General features: G+C 60.1%; 1 protein-coding gene across 2 annotated transcripts; it reads right to left on the bottom strand.

Moving 5' to 3' along the window:
* Positions 1 to 9,916: 9,916 nt before the first annotated feature.
* On the bottom strand, positions 9,917 to 14,911 carry FGF17 (fibroblast growth factor 17; the record flags this gene model as incomplete). Of its 2 annotated transcripts, none has more annotated exons than XM_082657446.1 (5): positions 9,917 to 10,210; positions 11,209 to 11,315; positions 11,555 to 11,732; positions 14,669 to 14,705; positions 14,877 to 14,911. In XM_082657446.1, the coding sequence occupies 5 exons, from the start codon at positions 14,909 to 14,911 to the stop codon at positions 9,917 to 9,919; spliced, it is 651 nt and encodes a 216-aa protein (XP_082513572.1). The 2 variants fall into 2 exon arrangements, with proteins under 2 accessions (XP_082513572.1, XP_082513573.1); XM_082657447.1 differs by having other exon boundaries at positions 11,555 to 11,699.
* Positions 14,912 to 18,519: the final 3,608 nt, after the last annotated feature.

Below are 18,519 nucleotides of genomic sequence, written 5' to 3'. Positions count from 1 at the left end.
CAAGCACTTGGACTTCCGACCAGCACAGCTGGGGGAAGGGGTCCCCGGGTGGCAGCATGTGACACCCCAGCCCCTCTTCCCCGAATCGGAAGGAGGTTGGGTCACATCAAACCCAGTTAGTCCCAGGGTCCGGCCCATTCTCCCACTGAACAAGGGGCCATAGCTGACACCCCCACCCCCACCCCGGGATCCCTGCCACCACCCAGAGCCTCACTTCTAGGAAGCTGTTGTGGCCAAAGTGCCCACAGAGGGGAAGACAGGTGGGAGACCCTGCCACCTACCTCTTCCCGGACAGGGTGGCCCAGATGCTCTGAGGCCCCGGGGTGGGGGCGGGGACAGGCGCAGATCCCGGGGCTGCGGCTTTTCCTGAAAGCCCAGGTAACAGGCGGCTCTTCCAGGAGCCCGGCGTGCTTTCCCAGAGCACAAATAACAAGAAAAAAAGCTGGCTTGCGGTGGGTGAGTGGGTGGGCAGCCGGCGAAGGAGGGGACTTACCCTTCTAGGCCCCCACCCCCTCGCCGCCACCCTGCTTCTCCGCCAGCCTGGCGCGCAATCCCCGGGCCGGGTGTGTGCGCCGGTGGGCAGGCCGGGCGGGGCGGGCGGGCAGCCAGGTGGGCGGGCCGCTGGCTCCCACCCACCCCTGCACCCTCCCCACCTCCAGCTGATAGCGTGTGGCCACTGGCCTGCGGGTGTGTGTTTGTGTGTCTGCTCTTCCACCTCGCTTGCTGCAGCTCAATCCGTTTCAAACAAGAGGACCATTAACTGGGCATCATGACGAAGCAGAATCGGAAGCAGACTCTTGGCCAGCCTCTGGCCTTTTTCCCTTTCCCACACCCACCCCCAGCCCTGCAACACACGCTCACACACACAGCCCCTCCAGCCTCCTCAACAGCCAGAGTTTGAGTCAGGGGGAAGGGGCTCTACTGATAACAGAGGGGTGACAACACCCGCTTTCCCCAAGCACCTCTATCTCCCACTCATCACCTACCAGCACCACAGAGGCCGCTGGGGTCCCTGCCTCCCTGGGGTGCAAAAGCGCATAGATGGTGAGGGGCAGGGGTGTGGGCTAGATGCCAGAATTGGTTACCCAAGGATTAACCCTCTCCTGGGGAGCATAGAATGGGAAGATTCGAGAAACCAGGTGCTCAGCACAAGAGACCGGGTTGGCCCTTGGGTAACTCAAATCCCCCGGGGACAGAGCACAGTGGTGGTGAGTGGGAAGGACCCCAATCTCTCTCCAAGGCGGGGTCTTCAAGAGAAGTTCTCACCAGGTGATGTCCAGGTCCCAGCACTGAACTACAGGAATGTCTCTGGGAAAACCTCCATGACTCCAGGCCCCTGTCATTGGCCTTTTCGTTCCCTCTGGGCTTAGAGCAGAGCCTGGTTCATTTGTGACCTCCGGGAGCAGGGGAGGGAGCCCGGCCAGCTGACCCTGGCCCCAGCACGGCCTCCTCTCCATCTCTGTGCAGACTTGCCTACCTAGGCAGCCCTTACTGTTGCCCTGGTTACCGCTGCCCACAGCTGGTCAGCTGATGGTATCAGCTGTCGTTGGGGAAATCTAGAATCTGGGGAGGGGGCTCTGGGGTGTCTGAATGGAAAAACCACAGCGGGGAGGGTCTTGAGAGGACAGGTGAGGGTGTGCCCTGGGACCTCTTTCTCAAAGAGACGAGGACGGGTAGGGCCAGGAAGGGGGGGATGTGTCTGGGTTAGTGGGAGACAGAGAAGAATGAATCCTGAAGGATGGGCTCCAGAAAGAAAGGAGAAATGAAAAAGGCAGGTAGCCGAGTGGCTGAGGAAGGGTGGAAAGAATCTGGGCTCAGCTGCTGCATGTACGGCAGAGGCGGGAGAGGGGCCCGTGGAAAGGTACTAGAAAGCCTGGGAGTGGGAGAGAAACACAGGCTCCATCGACCCATGAAAAAAAGGCCAGGAGATGATGCAGGAGGAGGTGCACTTTTGATGTGGCAGGAGCGGGCCACAGCCTTAGCAGAGGGGAACCAGGCCTTTCTGGACAACCAGCCCGGCCTCTCAGCTTTCTGCCCCTTCAACCCCACCCTTATTGCCCTGTCCCCACCCTAGTGCTGCACAGCCTCCCTCCCCCTCTCCAGGAGACCAAGTGCCAGGTAGCCCTTTAGGATTCCTGATTTTTCCCCCACTATCTTGGTTCCTTCCCTGTTTTCATGCGCCACCCACCCCCCAAGACCCCATTCCAGGATATTTGCCTTCCGGTGCAAGGGTCCCCAGAGGCAGGGCTGGAATGAGCGGTTGCCAGGAAGGACAGCTGTGGACAGGGGCCTGGAATGAGGTGGCTCAGGAGGAATGGGTGGGAGTCGCTGGGCTGGGAGGAGGGGGGCATTCCTCAGGGAAATGAGCACTCTGGATAGAGTGGGGAAGCCTAGGGGAGAGGGCAGGGGGAGGGGAAGGGAGGGGGTCTGCGGTACCTTCAAGGGCCTGGGGCGTGGGGCTCGGCAGCTTCCTCGGTGACATACACCTCCATCCCTCAGCGCATCTCCTCTCCGCCTCCCGTTGCCAAGACAACCTGCCGGCTCAGCCGAGGAGGCAGCAGCGGCAGGGAGGGGGGAGGAGGCGGCTGTAGCTCTTCTTCAGCAATGGAGGGAGGGGGCCTCGGTGCCAGGGTGGGGGTGGGGGAGCTTCAGGAACCGGGGCTCCCACTGAGCCCCCCCAACCCTCCTGTTCCCTCTCCTTCCGTAACGCTCTGGGATTGGCTCCTGGGGCGGCCTAAGGAGAACCTTAATTCAGGGCCAGATAGCAGGCCGGTCTTGGGAGGCACTGGGCCACGTCCCCCATTCCAGAAAGCTCAGCGTGGAGCTGGGAAGAGCGATAGGAACAAGGGAGGGACGGCTTATGTTGAAGGGTCGGAGGGTGGTTTCTGGCAGGAAGGAGAGGTCCCGGGTGTGGCTAGGGCGGGCTTGTGGGCCATGGGCTGAGAAGGTCAGAGCCTGGGACAGCACTCTTCCAGTCCCGCAAGGCCCATTCCCACTGCCCCTCTCTCCATAGGCATGTCCCTCCAGGGGCGGGAGAGCACCTTGGGCGGAATAGTCCCCCTCAAGCCAGCCCTGGAGCCAAGGCGACTGCAGAGTTAGGGCTCCCTCTGTCGACCTGAGGCTTGGTAGCTGTCAAGGTCATTCCTTGCTGAGGGATCCTGATGTGTGGGGGGGTGGGGGTGGGGGAGGGTGTTGGGAGGGACGTGGGAGGGCACAGCCAGGCCAGAAGACCCTTCCCTCGCCTGCCAGGCTCTGCCTCCCCCTCATCTTTGGCCTCGCCCTATGAGGAGACTTACTCTGCCTCTAGCCCCCTCCTCCTGGGAAGACCCCAGACTCCTCAAGGCCAGCTGAACGGTCGGTCTTCCCCCACTGCTTGCCTGCCACCCCAATAGGCTGGGAGGACAGGGGAGGCACAGGCTTCCCCCCAGAAGCAGGCAACACTGAATACCAGGTGCCTGTGAGCCCAGGCCCCGGGGTGGGCTTCCTGGGCACGGCTTGGCCGCACCCAACCCAGCAGGCTGCTAACAGCACAAGCTACCTTTAGGCTCAGGAGCGCCTTCAGGCTTGAGGATGGGCACGTGCGTCCACAGCAGGGGGCTGGGGCTCCTGCCCCTCTCAGGCGGGTGGTCCCAGGCCCAGGATACCTAGTTCTTGGCTCTTTTCCCCAGCAAGGTCACCGCTGCCAGATGTCCTGACCAGACGCTGGCCCTGCCGCCTGTCCCCTCCCCAGGGGCTGTGCGTAGATTTCTCTGTCCTCTCTCCGTCTCACTCCATTGCCCCTGCCCCGCCCCCTGCACCGACCTGCCCGGGGAGGTCTAAACATTAACTCCTGGAGAGGCTGACTGGGCACCTGTGCACCTAAGAAGGGACAGTGACAGAGAACTGGGCCAGCAGAACAAAAGAAAGGACGAGGGCCTCCAAGTGACCCTTTCCCATCAGTCTGGAGGACACGTCCCCCACCTCCGATCACTGGACTGTCTGACTCCTGGACCCCAGAGCCTCAACCCCAGCAGCTGCACCAGACCAGCCTCTCCCCTGAACCCCAACCCCACAATCGCGTCTGGTCACTCCCCTTCTTGAAGGCCCTCACTGTCTCCTCCTGTCACAGCAGAGACCCAGCTCTCCATAACGTGGCCCAATCCTTTCCTGCCACTTCTGGCTGCAAACTTTCAGTGCTAGCCAAGCCGATCGACTGCTCGCCCTCCCACTCCCACAACTGACCTCACATTTTCCTGCCTTGAAGCCCTTCTTCTCATGCTGTTTTCACTCTCAATATTGCCCCCTGGTGGGTCTTCTTTGCTGACGGAAATCCTGCTCCTATCTTCAAGGTCAAGCAAACCCCAGCCCTTCCCAGTGCCCCTGCCCCACGTACATCCCAGAACCCACCGTGCCTGGCTGAGGAGTGGAGAACATCCCACTCGAGGTGTTAAAAGACGGGTGAGAGGGCTTCCCTGGTGGCGCAGTGGTTAAGAATCCGCCTGCCAATGTAGGGGACATGGATTCGAGCCCTGGTCCAGGAAGATCCCACGTGCTGCGGAGCAATTAAGCCCGTGCACCATGACTGCTGAGCCTGCGCTCTAGAGCCTGCGTGCCACAACTACTGAGCCCGCGTGCCGCAACGACTGAAGCCCGAGGGTTTAGAGGACATGCTCCGCAACAAGAGAAGCCACCGCAATGAGAAGCCTGCGTGCGCACCGTAACGAAGAGTAGCCCCTGCTCTCCGCAACTAGAGAAAGCCCGCACGCAGCAACGAAGACCCAATGCAGCCAAAAAAAACCAAAACAAAACAGAGACAGGCGAGAATCTGGACTGTGATCTTGGATGAGTTAACATCTCTCCATCTGAGCCTGCCCACACACAACACGGGAACAATCTCACCCCGCAAAATGAGGGGCTCCATGTGAGCACACCTTGCACACTGCCTGGCACATCTCTGGAGCTCAGTACACAGCAGTGTCCTTATTTTCTCCCCTTTCACTCTTTGGGGATGTACCAAATGCTGCTTTGCTATCTTAGGGGTAAGAGACAGATTTCCAAAAGTCCTCAAAAGAACTGCCTTTTTATGGGTTGGTCCCCCCCAATTAAATTTCAAGTGTCTTGAGAGCTTGACAGGGGATGACACACTATCTTGTCCATCTTTCTTTATTAACTGAAGGGCTAGCACATCGTCATACATTGTAGGGAATACACAAATATTTGGATTAACTGCTTAGGACCCCTCCTGCCCAAGTCCTCCTAAGCATGGAGCTTGGAGGCAGGATTCTGGCTTCTCATCCTACCTTTACCTTCAGGGACCACAGGGTGCTGGGCCAATGGCCAACGACTTCTTTCTGGGTCTTCAGTTGGGTTATTTCCTCAAGAAATACTTATTCTGTGTAACGTACTGTGCTGGGTACTATGGGGGGGTGCAAAGACTGACTAGTTCTACATCTGAGGCCTTTGCTGTCCAGCGGAACCATGACACGAGCATAGATAAGTACAGTTCTGGACGAGCTGTGATATGTGTCTTAAGGCCAGGGCAAGTCAATGGCCGGAGGGGCTGGGGGCAGCAGAGACGGCCACTGCCCCTGGGAGAGTGAGGGGCGTCTGTAGAGCCGAGGACATGGCTGTGGTCTGGACGTGCCAGCATTCTGGAGAAGGGCATGCAAAGCAGTGGGAAACTCATGAGCAAAGATGGGCCCTACTAGAGAATGGACTTGAGGATATGGGGAGGGGGAAGGGTAAGCTGGGACAAAGCGAGAGAGAGGCATGGACATATATACACTACCAAACGTAAGGTAGATAGCTAGTGGGAAGCAGCCGCATAGCACAGGGAGATCAGCTCGGTGCTTTGTGACCACCTGGAGGGGTGGGATAGGGAGGGTGGGAGGGAGGGAGGGAGGGAGACGCAAGAGGGAAGACATATGGGAACATATGTATATGTATAACTGATTCACTTTGTTATAAAGCAGAAACTAACACACCATTGTAAAGCAATTATACTCCAATAAAGATGTAAAAAAAAAAAAAAAAGATGGACCCAGCAGGAATTCCCTGGTGGTCCAGTGGTTAGGACTCCAAGCTTCCACTGCAGGGGGCAGGGGTTTGATCCCTGGTTGGGGAACTAAGATCCTACAAGCTGCGTGGTGTGACCAGAAAAAAAAAAAAAAAAAAAAGATGGGCCCAGAGTGTCTTTTGGACTGCAAGCGTTGCAGTTTTTTTTTTCTTTCTTTCTTTTTTTTGCAGTATGCGGCCTCTCGCTGTTGTGGCCTCTCCCGTTGCGGAGCACAGGCTCTGGACGCACAGGCCCAGCGGCCATGGCTCACAGGCTCAGGCATGTGGGATCCTCCTGGACCGGGGCACAAACCCGTGTCCCCTGCACCGGACCCCTGCATCGGCAGGCGGACTCCCAACCACTGCGCCACCAGGGAAGCCCCAATGGTTGCAGTTTTGCCAGCGTTCTTGAGGGGAGCTGGAGGCACAAGGCTGGCGGGGGGCCTTGGCAGGACTGGGCAGGGGTTTGAAAGCCATGCTGAGTCTGTTAGTGATGATGTGACTCGGGCAGAGCTGTGGTAAGGTAAGGTGAGCTGAACAAACTACGTGATGTGCTGAGGTGTGTGTGTGTGTGTGTGTGTGTGTGTGTGTGTGTGTGTGTGTGTGTGTCAGGAGGGAGAAAGACCGCTGAGAGAGCTACCGCATTCATTGAGACAGATCCCCGTGAGGTCCGGCCATGGTGCAGGGTTCCAGAGTTTGGAGGAAAGGGGGTGACAGCTGACATGCTGGTTTGCTCAGGGAGAGGAGAGAGTGACAGATCTCGGGGCATGTTTCTGTGAAGAGGGGCCAGGAAAGAGAAGAGTCCGCGAGCCCGAGAGAAGGAAGAAAGGACCGCCTAGGACAGGTGAGGGAGGAAAGAGCTTCAAGGACAGGTGGTCCTCGTAGCTGTCCAGGGCTGTGAGGCTGAGGCTGGGTGACTGGGAAGTCACAGCCAGCGGAGTCTGAGGGACAGGGTTGACTAGAGAGACGTGGCGAGGGCTAAAATGTGAATGGATTCCCGCCCCCTGCCACCGCCCCGACTTCCTGCTTCGGCTCCCCTCCGCCTCATCTGGCCGTTTGGAGGACAGGACAGAGAAGCCAGGATCTATACGTAGGCTATTCTTAGCCAGAGTTCTTGGTAATCCTAAACAGGCATAGCATTTGAGGCACGCTGCTGCTGCCGCCGCCGCCGCCCTCCCCCTGTCACACCCTCCCTGAAACGGATGTGTTCAACTCACCCTGTCTTCCTGCCCTGTGTCCATCCCTACCCGCCCACCTCCTTGGAGCTTTAGGGCGCCCAGAAGCAACCAGGGTTGCTGTAGCCATCAGAGGTCCACGGGAAGCCTCCTTCCTGCCACACACACAGATACTTTAAATCCCGTCCCCCCATCCCATTATTAGAGACCCATTCCTTTGCCTTCTTCCTTTTAGCATCTTCGAAATCACCACCAGGTAGGAGAGAACGAGCTGAAGAGACTTCCCCAGAGCATGAAGAGGCACCCTGGCTATGGAGCCTGGAAGCACCAACAGCTGGGGGACCCAAGGCCACAAGCGGGCGTCAGAGCTGCCGGGCTCCGGCTGGGGTTGGGGCAAGGGCCCCGTCTGAGATGGCACAGGCCGCCAGAGCGGCCTTCCTCTCTCACCCTTCCCCGTCCTCTGTCCCTCCCTGCCAGGTCTCACCTCAGAAAGCAAGAAAGGAAACAGTGAGGGCTTTCTGGAGCCGTCCCCCAGAGGCCTGTCTGTGCTGGGGAGGTCAAAGAGAGGGAGGGAGGGGCCGGAGAAAGGCAGAGAAGAAAGGGGAGGCGAGACAAAGGGCCCCATCCACCTTTGAAGCTGTCTCTAACCCGAGCCGGTGGGGAGGGGGTGGGCCTGAGCTTTAAAGAATGTCTCAAATTCCTGCGGAAATCAGAGGGCTTGTAAGAGCTCCCCCTCCCCGGCACACCTCCTTCCCAGCCCCCCAAGTCCAGTCCTCCACACCTGGGGGCCCCGACCCTTTGTCCTCAGGTAATTGCTGGGCGTTGCCCCTGCGTGGAAAATCCCATTGAACTCGCCAGTTATCAGCTGTGGCTGCAGACCACCCTCCCTACACTCTCCCCACCTCCCCCGAAAACGACCCCCAACACGTTTCCCGCAGTCTTCAGCAGGATTAAGGCTCTTTGTGACTGGGGGGGAGAGGAAAAAGCAACCTGGTGAAAAGTGATTACGACAAGCCGGAGGGAGCATGGCCTGGGGCCTGGGGACCTCCCTCTTGGCTGCCGCTGTCTAAATTGCCTCGAGTTGGGGGTGTCAGCCTTGGCTCCGGTCCTCACCCAGGGAGAGGTGAGTGACCCCCCGCGCCCCCCAACTTGGACTACGCGCCACTCGCCTCCCCTTTTGACTAAACCAGCCCCCCCCCCACAGCTTCCCATTCTTTCTTCATTTTTAGGCCACTGTTGGGAGAAATGGGAAGAGATGTCGTTCATCCTCCTTCTCTCTCCAAAATCCCCCTCCCCAACATTTTCTCAGAAAGAGGGAGGGGAAACTGAGGCTGGGGGTCCGTCCGCAGAAGAGCGGGCTCAGTGAGGTGTTCCCCGTGAAGAGCAGAGGAGGGGCGCTGCTAGGAAGGGCCTCCCCAATGGACAAAATTAAAAACCGTGGCAAAGGAGGAAAGAGGCGGGTTTTATGGCCTCTTAGTTCCACTCCCCGAATGCACACCTGGAGCCGTCCGGAAAGCCCCCCAGAGGAGCTCTGGGCGGGGAGGGGGAGGGGGAGGGAAGAGGATTGCCCCTCCCCCCCGCCCGCGCCCACACCCCGGGCCGCCGCCTCTAATCGCCTTGTCCCCCCAGGTGTGGCCCCCGCCCCGCCCCCCCGCGGGGACCTGGGCGCAATGTACGCGGTCTCGCCCTCCCTCCGCTTCCGCCTGTCCGCGCCTCCTCCCCCACCCGACCTCCTCACCGGAAAAAAGTAATCTGGCTCCCGGCGAGGAGGCTGCAGCGCCCGCGGCTGCCCGGCCAGCGGCCCCGGCCCCGGAGGCTCGGACCGGCCCCAGGATTGGGGTTTCTGCGCCCCAGCAGGTAGCACGGGACGCGCGGTGCCAGCCAGGAAACCTGAGCCCGCGGAGGAGGGGCGCGCCCCGGGCCGCCAGCCTCCCGCGGGGCGGAGGTGCGGGCCTGCCGGGCCATCCCTTGCCGCTGCTCCTGCCCCCTTGTCCCCTGCCCCTGCGGGTACGTGCGGGGCCCGGCCTGGCCTCCACCTGCCGCGCCACCCCCGGGCCTGCGCGCCGGCCTCTTCTTCTCTCGGAGGAGCAAGTTTGTCCCCAGTTCAGCTTTGCAGTTGTTTCCCCCACCCCCCCACCCCGCTTCAGATAACCCGTTTGCAGGAAAATGGTTTTATTCCGGGGCTGGGAGTTGGGGGAGAGGGTGCAGGCCTGGGTAGTGGAATGTGAAGAATGGCCAGCCCTCTTTTTTTTTTTCTCCCTCTTTTTTTTCCTGAAACCAAAACAAAAGTCCTTTCCTACAGTCTGGCCAGGAGGAATTTGGAGGCTGGGGGGCAGACTGAGGGAGACAGGGGCAGCAGAGTTCGAGGAGAGCCGCCTCCAGACCGTGTCTGCAGCGCCTTGAATCCGCTGACTTTGCCCACTTGGTTCAGGGGAGCCTGACCTCGGGTTATTCTACCTTCCCCTTCTGGGGGGCCTGCCCCGCCCCCAGGGGGCCACGCCAGGGTGGGGCCCTGAGGAGCCAGCCCTGGTTAGTGGCAGTCCTCCGCCTTTCCGGTGGGGGGTCTCTGATGCTCGGTGGTCCTCAGCATCCTCCTTGGGGGCTCTGGCTCCCCTGCCTCCACCCCAGCCCTGTCTTTGGATTAGGAAGGGAAGGGGATGGGAAGGCCCATGAGTGAGGGGCGGCTGCCCCCCCGGGGGTGTCCCTGACTATGTCAGGGGCTGTGGCCTCCGAGTGCGCTTGGTCCGGCGGGTGGGGGCTGAGCCCACAAACTCGAACTGCTTCTGCCTCTCGGCATGGTTGGGGAAGGGCAGCTGGCCCTGGTAGAGGCGCTTGATGAAGTGAGCCTCTCGCTGGTTCTGGCGGCTGCGGGAGGCCTGGCGGGGCCGGCCCTGCCGCGTGAAGGCCATGAACCAGCCCTCGTGCCGTGCATTCTGGAAGGCTGTGTAGTTGTTCTCCAGCACGATCTCTGTGAACACGCAGTCTTTGCTCTTCCCGCTGGGCTGCAGGGGAAGGAAGGGGAGTTTGTCCGCCTACCCTGGCTGGCTAGTCTGCCTTATGGACCTATGTTGTAGGACCGAGGAGGGAGCGACAGGGGCTGTGAGCCCAAGAATTCCTGCCCGGTGAGACGGGCACCCTTGTTGGAGAGGCAAAGGAGGGGTCAAGGAACAAGCTTTGTTGGAGTCAGATCTGGACTTAAATACAGCCTTGTCATTTGGAGGTTGTACACATTGAGCAAGGTATTTAGCCAGGCTGAGCCTCCGTTTACCCAGCTGTTTCATAAAGATCAAGGTAACTGTGCAGTTCAGTGCATACCCAGTGGGCACTCGTATATAGGAGAACGTTCCTTGGTCTGCGTGAAGGGTGTTGCTGGGTGGAGGAGAGGGACGCGACAGTCTGATGGAAAGAAGGGGAAAACGTCTGTAGAACACCAACTGTGTAAAGAGCCAGGCAGCCGCCCATCTGGCTCTATAGATAATCTTGACACCGTGCCCATTTTACAGATGAGAAGGCTGAGACTTGACAAAAATAAGCCAATATTTGAAAACAGCCAGAATCAGAAGCCAGGATTGGCTGATGCCAAAGGAAGTGGAATTCTCCCTGCACAGCAACTCTGGACCCACCACTGTGGAGTGTAACTAGTGGTTACGCTAGTAGGCAGTTAGCACGAATCTTGTTACTTGGAGCCCAGGACCCCACTGACCTGAGGGGGCGTGGATTCTGGCCTCTCAACCCTGATCAGCTCTTAGCCCTCGACACAGAGGCTGTGACATGATGTAGGTGCTAAAATTCTTCCTCATCGTTGCTGGGAAAGTGCCTCACACCTCAGAGCCAAGGATTCTTATGGGTCAGCCAGTGTCCTCAGAGGGCTTCTAGACCCACAGGGACCGGAGAGACCAGAGAGAGGCCGAGGGGTGGGGTGAGAGCAGGAGAAGTCAGAGCCCTGGGTGGGGCCCTGCATGCCGCATTCGTTCATGACGCCCTGCCCTCCGGGCCTCACCTTCCCGATGAGCTTGCCCTTCTTGTTCATACAGATGTATTTCTCGCTCTCAGCTCCCTTGATGCGCACGCGGCTTCCGAAGGTGTCTGTCTCCACTATGAGCTTGGCTGGGGGGGTGGGGGGTGGGGGAGAAAGACCTCTGTCCCTCGGGGCTGCTGGCCCAGGGGTGTGCAGGGAACCCCTCCCTACCAGCCTGCCCTCTGAATTTGGGTGGGGGGCCCTCGGGGCCTCTCCTAGAGGCTTCTCCCTGCTCTCCCCCTGCAGCCTCCACCCTGACCCGTCTGGGGATGGACCAGGCAAGGCTGGGTAGGGGCGTAGGTGGCCTCCGGGGAGGGCTGGGCCTCACCAAACTTGTTGCCATCCTCAGCGGTGGCGGAGATGCGACGCCCAGTGACCTGCACGTGCTTGCCGCTGGTCCGGCTGTAGAGCTGGTACTCGCGGATCTGCCGCCGGCTCAGCTGGTCGGTCATGGCACCCTGGTCCCTCACGTACTGGTTAAAATTAGGAGACGGGTGATTCTCCCCCTTTGCGGTTACCAAGGGAAAAATAGTGTCAATTTGCTTTGGGTGACACCACCGCAGGTCCATCCAGGGGAGGGGTGCGGAGGCGAGTGTGGTGGGGCAGGTCATTTGCTCTGAGAAGTTGAGGTGCAGGGGGCATCTGGCCATGACCTTCCCAGGCCAGTGTGTGAGCCAGTCATTGTGACTTGGCTCTTCGTCTGCCCTGGAGCACAGGACTGGTAGCTGCCCAGCTCTGGGGACACTTGGTGATACAGCTCAGGCCTGGAATCACGACTCTGGGAGCTGGAAGGAACATTCAAGCTGCTGGTATCTAATCCCCATGGTCTAGGGAGGAAGTGCACAGGGCCGCACAGCTGATTAGTGACAGACGCCTGTCCTGCCTCTAGGACGGAAGCTTGTCTCCTCTCCAAAACTCCAGGGGCTTGGCGCTTTTAGCCAGGGTGACCAGATGTCTCCCCAGTCCTCCGCACTGGCCTCAAAGGAGCCCACGCCCAGCACATGCACACACACGTGTGTGCACACTCACGCACACACATACGTGCACACACAGCAGCTGGTCTGTTAGAGTCACTGGAGACCTTTTTGGGAGCTCTCAGACCCTTCTCTGTAGGCTCCTGCAGGGCCCCTGGAGGCATTTCTTTATAGCACTAACGAAGGACTCCTGAGCTCACGCCCATCTCCCCTGCCGCTCCCCCTGGGTGCTCAGGGCCCTCAGAGAAGCCAGTGCCCCTTCTAGCGTTCCTCCCCTCTAGCTGAGGGCGGTGGAGGCGGTGGTGAGAGGTGCCCTCAGTGGTGGCCCAGTGGCTGCCCTGTGAGGCCACCTGCGTGTGCCACAGTGTAACAGAGGCTCGTGGCCAGCCGGGGTGATGCTACCGCCCGCTGCTTCCAGGGGAGTGGAGAGGGGACGTTTCCACCCGCACACGACACAAAGCCAGGACGAGTACCTCCTCCGGGCCTGGTGTCTCCTTACCCATCTGCAGTGCTGAGTAGGAGAGAAACAGACCACTTCCTGCCCTCTCTCTCCAGCAAGGTGCAAACCGGGATGACGTTTCCCAGCCGCTGGTGACAGCCTCAGCTCTAGCACTAAAAAGTTTCTCCACCTGGATCCTGCTGGCCTGTGCTGGGACAGCCTTTCCCTGCCCCAGATCCCTAAGTCCGCCGCTATCCCAGGCCCAATCGCAACCATCCCGACAGAGCTAGACCCAGACCAGCATCTGTGAGGGGCCTCTCTCTCCTGGAGGGAGGGGTGGGAAGTATCATCTTTGAGGAGCGGGGAGGTGAGGGAGCAGCTCCAGGCTGTCATTCAGCGGAACCTGCTCAGGGTTAACCCTTCCCGGGTGTCACTGCCCAGGTCCGACCCTGGCTCATCCACAGCCTGGATTCCCAGCCTATGAGGGCAGGGTCTGCCCACCCCACATCCCGCCCTGGGAAAACCTGAGGCCAGCATTTTGGGTGGGGGACCTGCCTCCCTGCCAGGGGGTGGGGTCCGGCCTGTCCCCAGCCCCCCCGAGCCTCCTGGCCCAGGTTCAGGCCCTCCGCCCCTCTTGGCGGGCAGCCTCCTTCTGGCCGTCTGTTCCAGGTCGGGAGCAGAGAGGGCCCCCCCGAAGCCCCCTCCTCTACTCGTCCCCCTTCAAGCCCTGCACAAAAGCAGTCCCACGCCCCCCCCAGCCCACAGCCCACAAGTCGCTCTCCCCGCGGGACCTTGCTTGTCCCTTTCATGTTCCCGCTGCAGGGGGACCTCCCCTTCCACTGCTGCAGACAGCTGCTTGTCAGACGGCCCCTCAAGCATGGCTGCGGTCCGGCCTGCTGGCCCCCCCTCCGAGGGGGGGCGAGGGGGCACTTCAAGGGGGAAAGGACAGCTTTGCCACCTTCCCCGGGTCCTGAATGGGGCCTCAGCCAGGCCATAAACGCCGGCCCGCCGCACCATTGTGCTAATTCCCCCTCCAGAACAGGTTGGGCCCACCCCCAGACCCCTCCCGGCCAGGCTGGGGGCTTTCTTCTTGCTCTCCCTGGATGTGTGAAGCAAAAGGCCTGGAACGGGGGCTAGAGCAAAAGGGGGAAGGAAAGGGGGGGTTGTCTCTCCCTCTCTCCCTCCCACCCCCCCACTGCTTCAAAGGCAGCCCCTTTCCCTCTCCCAGAGAAAAGGCATTTACCTTCAAAAAAAGTCCCCACTGGATATGAAGAGAAGCGGGCCTCTGGCCTGGGAAAGCCAAGGGATCTCTCCCCAGAGCGGTTCTGGACCAGTGCATTTTAATAGCTGCACTTTTATGGAGGATCACAAAAAGGGACCGAGCCTCACATAGGGGGCTGAGGCTGGGGCGGGGGGGCGGGCGCTGACTTGGGGTGGGGGGTGTGGAGAAGCAAACCCTGAATCTCATCCCATACAAACCTCTTCGGGCTTGACCTCATTGCCCTGTAGGTAAGGAGTCGCCCACCCTGGCTGGGCATTCTGACTGCCCACGCGATCACCCAGGACCGCGACCCACAGGACCTCCGTGTTGGTGGGAGCGGGGTGGTGAGTGGAACAGACAGGCGGTTTTGCGTGGAAACCTGTCCTTTCAGGTACTCGCAAGTGCAAGCCTCACCTGAGCCATCACCTCCGCCCTCTTCCGACCACTCCCGGGCTCCATCCCTCAGGCTTGGCTGCCCCACGCGCTTAGCCTTGGGGGGAACACAGTGTGGAGGGATGGAGGGAGCAGAAGAGACCCCAGGGCAACACGGGAGGGGTGTCAGAAGGAGGGCTGAAATCAAAACTTCCATCAATCCCCCAATCTGCTGTGGCCCCTTCTCCTACCCCATCCCACCGCCCCCCCAAACCTCAGAGTCTTCTGGACTCAGGGTGAGGCCAGGATCTGCCTCTGTCCACGGAAAGGAGACTGACCACCCCCATCGGTAGTGTGGGAGAAACGGGGAAAAGCTAGTGGGGGGCGCCCGCCTACCTGAGTTTGACAGCAGAGAATCAGCAGCTGCAGGCACCTGTGTGGGAGACGAGGCGGGCCTGGGTGTGGGTGCCAGCAGCCAGCCCCGGGGCGCAACAGGCACCCACCCCTGCCCCACGCGGTCCGTGTGCAAGTCCCAGGAAGACTGGGTCTGCCCCCGAGGCTGGAAATGGCAACAAGACGGCAGTCCGAGAGGTAGCGCACTTACAGCGTGAGGTTGGGCAGCAGGCGGGCGGCTCCCATCGCCGGAGAGATTTCTTGGGGCCGTTGCCCTCCTGCCCCCAGAGTCAGGAGCAGATGTGGGCAGTCCCTGGGGGCAGAGTCCCAGAGAAGCCAAGGTCTCTCCAAGCCACAGGTTTTCAGTGGGGAGAGGAGAGAGACGGGAGGAGGAGGAGAGAGGAGAGAAGGGAGGAGGGCGAGGGGGGAGGAGGGCGTAATTGGGAGACTGAGGTGTGAGGAGTCCACCTTCCTGGCCAGTGAGACTGCAAAGCAGCTGCTGGCGGGGGTCGGTGGAGGGTGCTGTCAGCCTCTCTCTGGGATACCCCAGCGCAGAGGATGGAGCTGCTGGAGGCTTCTAGACCCAGAGGCTGGCTCCTGCGTTCTTACTGACCCTCACGGACCCGACGGCAGGGCCCCTCCTCCCCTCTCAGGGCAAGCTTCCCCTGCCCCACCTCCCCTAGGGTGAGCTGCAGGTATCATTCCAGGCCTGGGGTCGCTGGGTCTGGGTCTGGGGGTGGAAATTACCAGCAGCAGCCTTAAAAGGAGGAGCCTCCCTCCAGGGGGCAGGAGGTGGGCTTGGCTAGGAGCGTAGCTTCCACTGCCTCTGTCATCCCTTACTCCCCCTGTCTGCTGTCTGGCCACCGGGAAGGAGGGGTTAAGGCTGTCCCGACGGGCATCACACAGTGGGCGCCACAGCTTGGGGACCAGGGGTAGGGAGGCAGGTGCAGGTGGGGCCTTAGAAGGACCCCATGGTGAGGAGAGCGGGTGCACTGGTACCAGCCGCTTTCCTCCGGGCCTTGGCCGTTTCCTCTGAGAGATGGGCACAGTAGTGCCTCGGGATGTTGGAGGACCCAGTGAGATGGCCGCACTGAGGCAGAAGTCAAAGGTATATGTTCTGGGCCTCACTTGTTATCCTCCCACGACAGCAGCCATCCCTAGAACCTCTGGGAGCTGGGAGGAACCCAGGGCCTCCTCCCTGCAGCCCCTCAGCAGCGGTCTGGGATGAAGTGCCCAGCGCCCTCTTCTTTTTCTAACCTCCGGTCCCACGCTGCTCTGTACCACACCAGGTATCACCCCATTCTGCAGAGGAGGAAACTGAGGCACACGGTAGGTCGTTTGCTCAGGATCACCCAGCTAGTGAATGGCGTAGCCAGGTTTCCAAAGTCCATGCTCTTTCTCTCCCACACAGATTCCTTCTACTGTGCCCACGCCTGCCGGGGCCAGCATAGCGCCCACCCATGATGTCCCAATATTCCTGGTCCTGGAAGCTGATGACCAGGAACTCTACGCGGTTCCTTCCCCGCAGAAGGTGGCGGATGGTGACTGTGGAAGGGGGCTAGTGCTTGGGGGGGAATCTCTGAGGGAAGCTTACACCTCAGCTCTGGGCTCCCTGGAGGTCTCAGTGCCTCCAGGATGGGAAGAGAAGGGGAAATGCTGGCTGTGGATTTATTTACCTAAAGAGATGAGTGGGAGGGTGAAACTCTCACCTCCAGGCCTCCTTCTCACCTTCCTGAGCTAGATCAATCCACAAAGTTGTCTGCCACCCCTCCCCACCCACCGACAAGCAGGGACACCTCCAGCCCACCCGGTCAAGCTCCACACTTGGCTCCCAGCTCCGCCCCAGGTGCCCCGCTGGGGGCTCAAGGGTGAGCTGAGCCCGAGCTGGCCTGGGGAATGCAGTGTTGGCTCCGGCCCTGACCTTTGTAACTAGGGGTGTCCCGGGTTGGAATCAGTTGGAAAGAATGTCAAAACTGGAAGGGAGGGCTTCCCAGGTGGTGCAGTGGTTGAGAGTCCGCCTGCCGATTCAGGGGACACGGGTTCGTGCCCCGGTCCGGGAGGATCCCACATGCCGCGGAGCGGCTGGGCCCGTGAGCCATGGCCGCTGAGCCTGCACGTCCAGAGCCTGTGCTCCGCAACGGGAGAGGCCACAACAGTGAGAGGCCCGCGTACCGCAAAAAAAAAACTGGAAGGGAATCTTAGAGAGTCTTCATCTGGTCCAGACTCCTCATTCACCAATGAGGTCCAGAGAGGGTCTCACAGCTAGTTAGCAGCATAGTTGGAACAAGGTAGCAATCATTTCCATTTTCCACATTCGCACCACCATTTGGGGCCCCATTTAAACTCTCCCTCTTCCATGGAAACATCTAGAATCTACCTCTCCACTGTGATCGGTGCTGGTTCTGTCTCTATTCTCTGGGAAGACCTTGTCCTCATGCCCACATGCTCACGTGCTCACCAGCTCCTAGCTCCCTGGTAGGGTATTAAAAGCTATCTCCTCCGGACCTCAATCCCCAGGAGTCACAGGTAAGAGCAGAGAGGCATGGAGGAGACAGCTCAGGCTTGGGGTTCAGGGGTGGAGGGGTCAGCTGGGAGACGGAAGGCAGTGAGGAGAGGCAGGTGTGGGGAGTTCCATCTGGGCCCAAGGTCTCTGAGCCCGAGAACCTGGTTCCTATCAGTGGGGGAAGGGCCTGCTGTCACTGGCCAGCCCCCAGCCCAGCCGGGGTCTCCATGGTAACAGATGCCCACAGTCAAGCTTGGCCTTGGGGCTCAGACAGGGGGCTGGTGCCAGGGGGCTCTGGGGCACAGCTGGGTAGCCCATTCTGCACCTGCAGTCCTGGCTTTCTGGCTCCGTTTGCCCCTTTACCCCCATGGGAAGGCCGGCGGTGGGCCCCAAGTGGGGAGTGTTCCAGTCCCAGACTCTGAATTTTATCCCCATTCCCTGACCCCGGCCCTTACAGGCTATGTGACCTGTGGCAAGTCCCTTCACCTCTCTGGTCTCAGCTTCCTAATTTATAAAAAGGAAATGGCCACTGCTGATGCTGCCAAAACTGCTATCTTGTCAGCTGAGAGGAAGGACACTTCCTGAAAAGTGTCAAGTGCCGCCAGAACGAGGGAGAGGGGCAGAGACCCTCTTACGTGGTCCAGCCTCAGTTTGCCTAAATTTTGACTTTCTCCCCTCACCAGAGGGACCTGGGAGCGGGGGAGGGGGGCGGCGGGGGGAGAAGGGTAGGGTTCATTACCATTTATGGGGGGTGGCAGGAGGTGATAAGGGGAGTGAGGAGTAGTCAAGGCCGTGGTGGTTAATCCCATCCCACAGTGCCAAGTTCAACACCTCCCCCGACAAAGGGGGCGTCTCACGCCTGCTCCTAGCAGCCCAGCTTGTGCAGACCCAGAGTCCACCTGCATGCCGGCCACTTGTCACCACCTGCTTTGACCCCAGCCCACCCTTTTCCTGTTGACAAACAGAAGGGCTAGGGCTGGGGAAGGGTGAAGGGCAAAGAGCACTGTAGCAATGCGGGCAGACCACCCCCCCATCTTTGCTATCTGATTCCCACCGCCTGCCGGCACGTGGAAATCAAATTGTCAGACGTCTAGCTGTTAAGTGCCCTTCTGTGCAGTCCTGCTGCGGAGCCAGAGAACAGGGGCGCTTGCCTGGGGCTGGCGGAGCGAAGTACCTGCGACAACACAGGCTTTGCAATAACTTGGCTCCGGAGCTGCCCCTCCTGGGCTCCAGTTATACCATGGACTCAATTCTAACTCCCACTCTCAGTTTGAGGCTTCCTGGCACCCTCAAACTTCCACGTCCCCCTCTCACCCACAGAGTGGTTAAAAACGGCCCTAGTGCCAGACTA

Source organism: Grampus griseus (assembly GCF_964374135.1).
Source record: "Grampus griseus genome assembly, chromosome: 6".
Taxonomy (NCBI): domain Eukaryota; kingdom Metazoa; phylum Chordata; class Mammalia; order Artiodactyla; family Delphinidae; genus Grampus; species Grampus griseus.
Note: the sequence above shows the minus strand (reverse complement) of the source record. Positions and strands in the feature narration are given on the sequence as shown.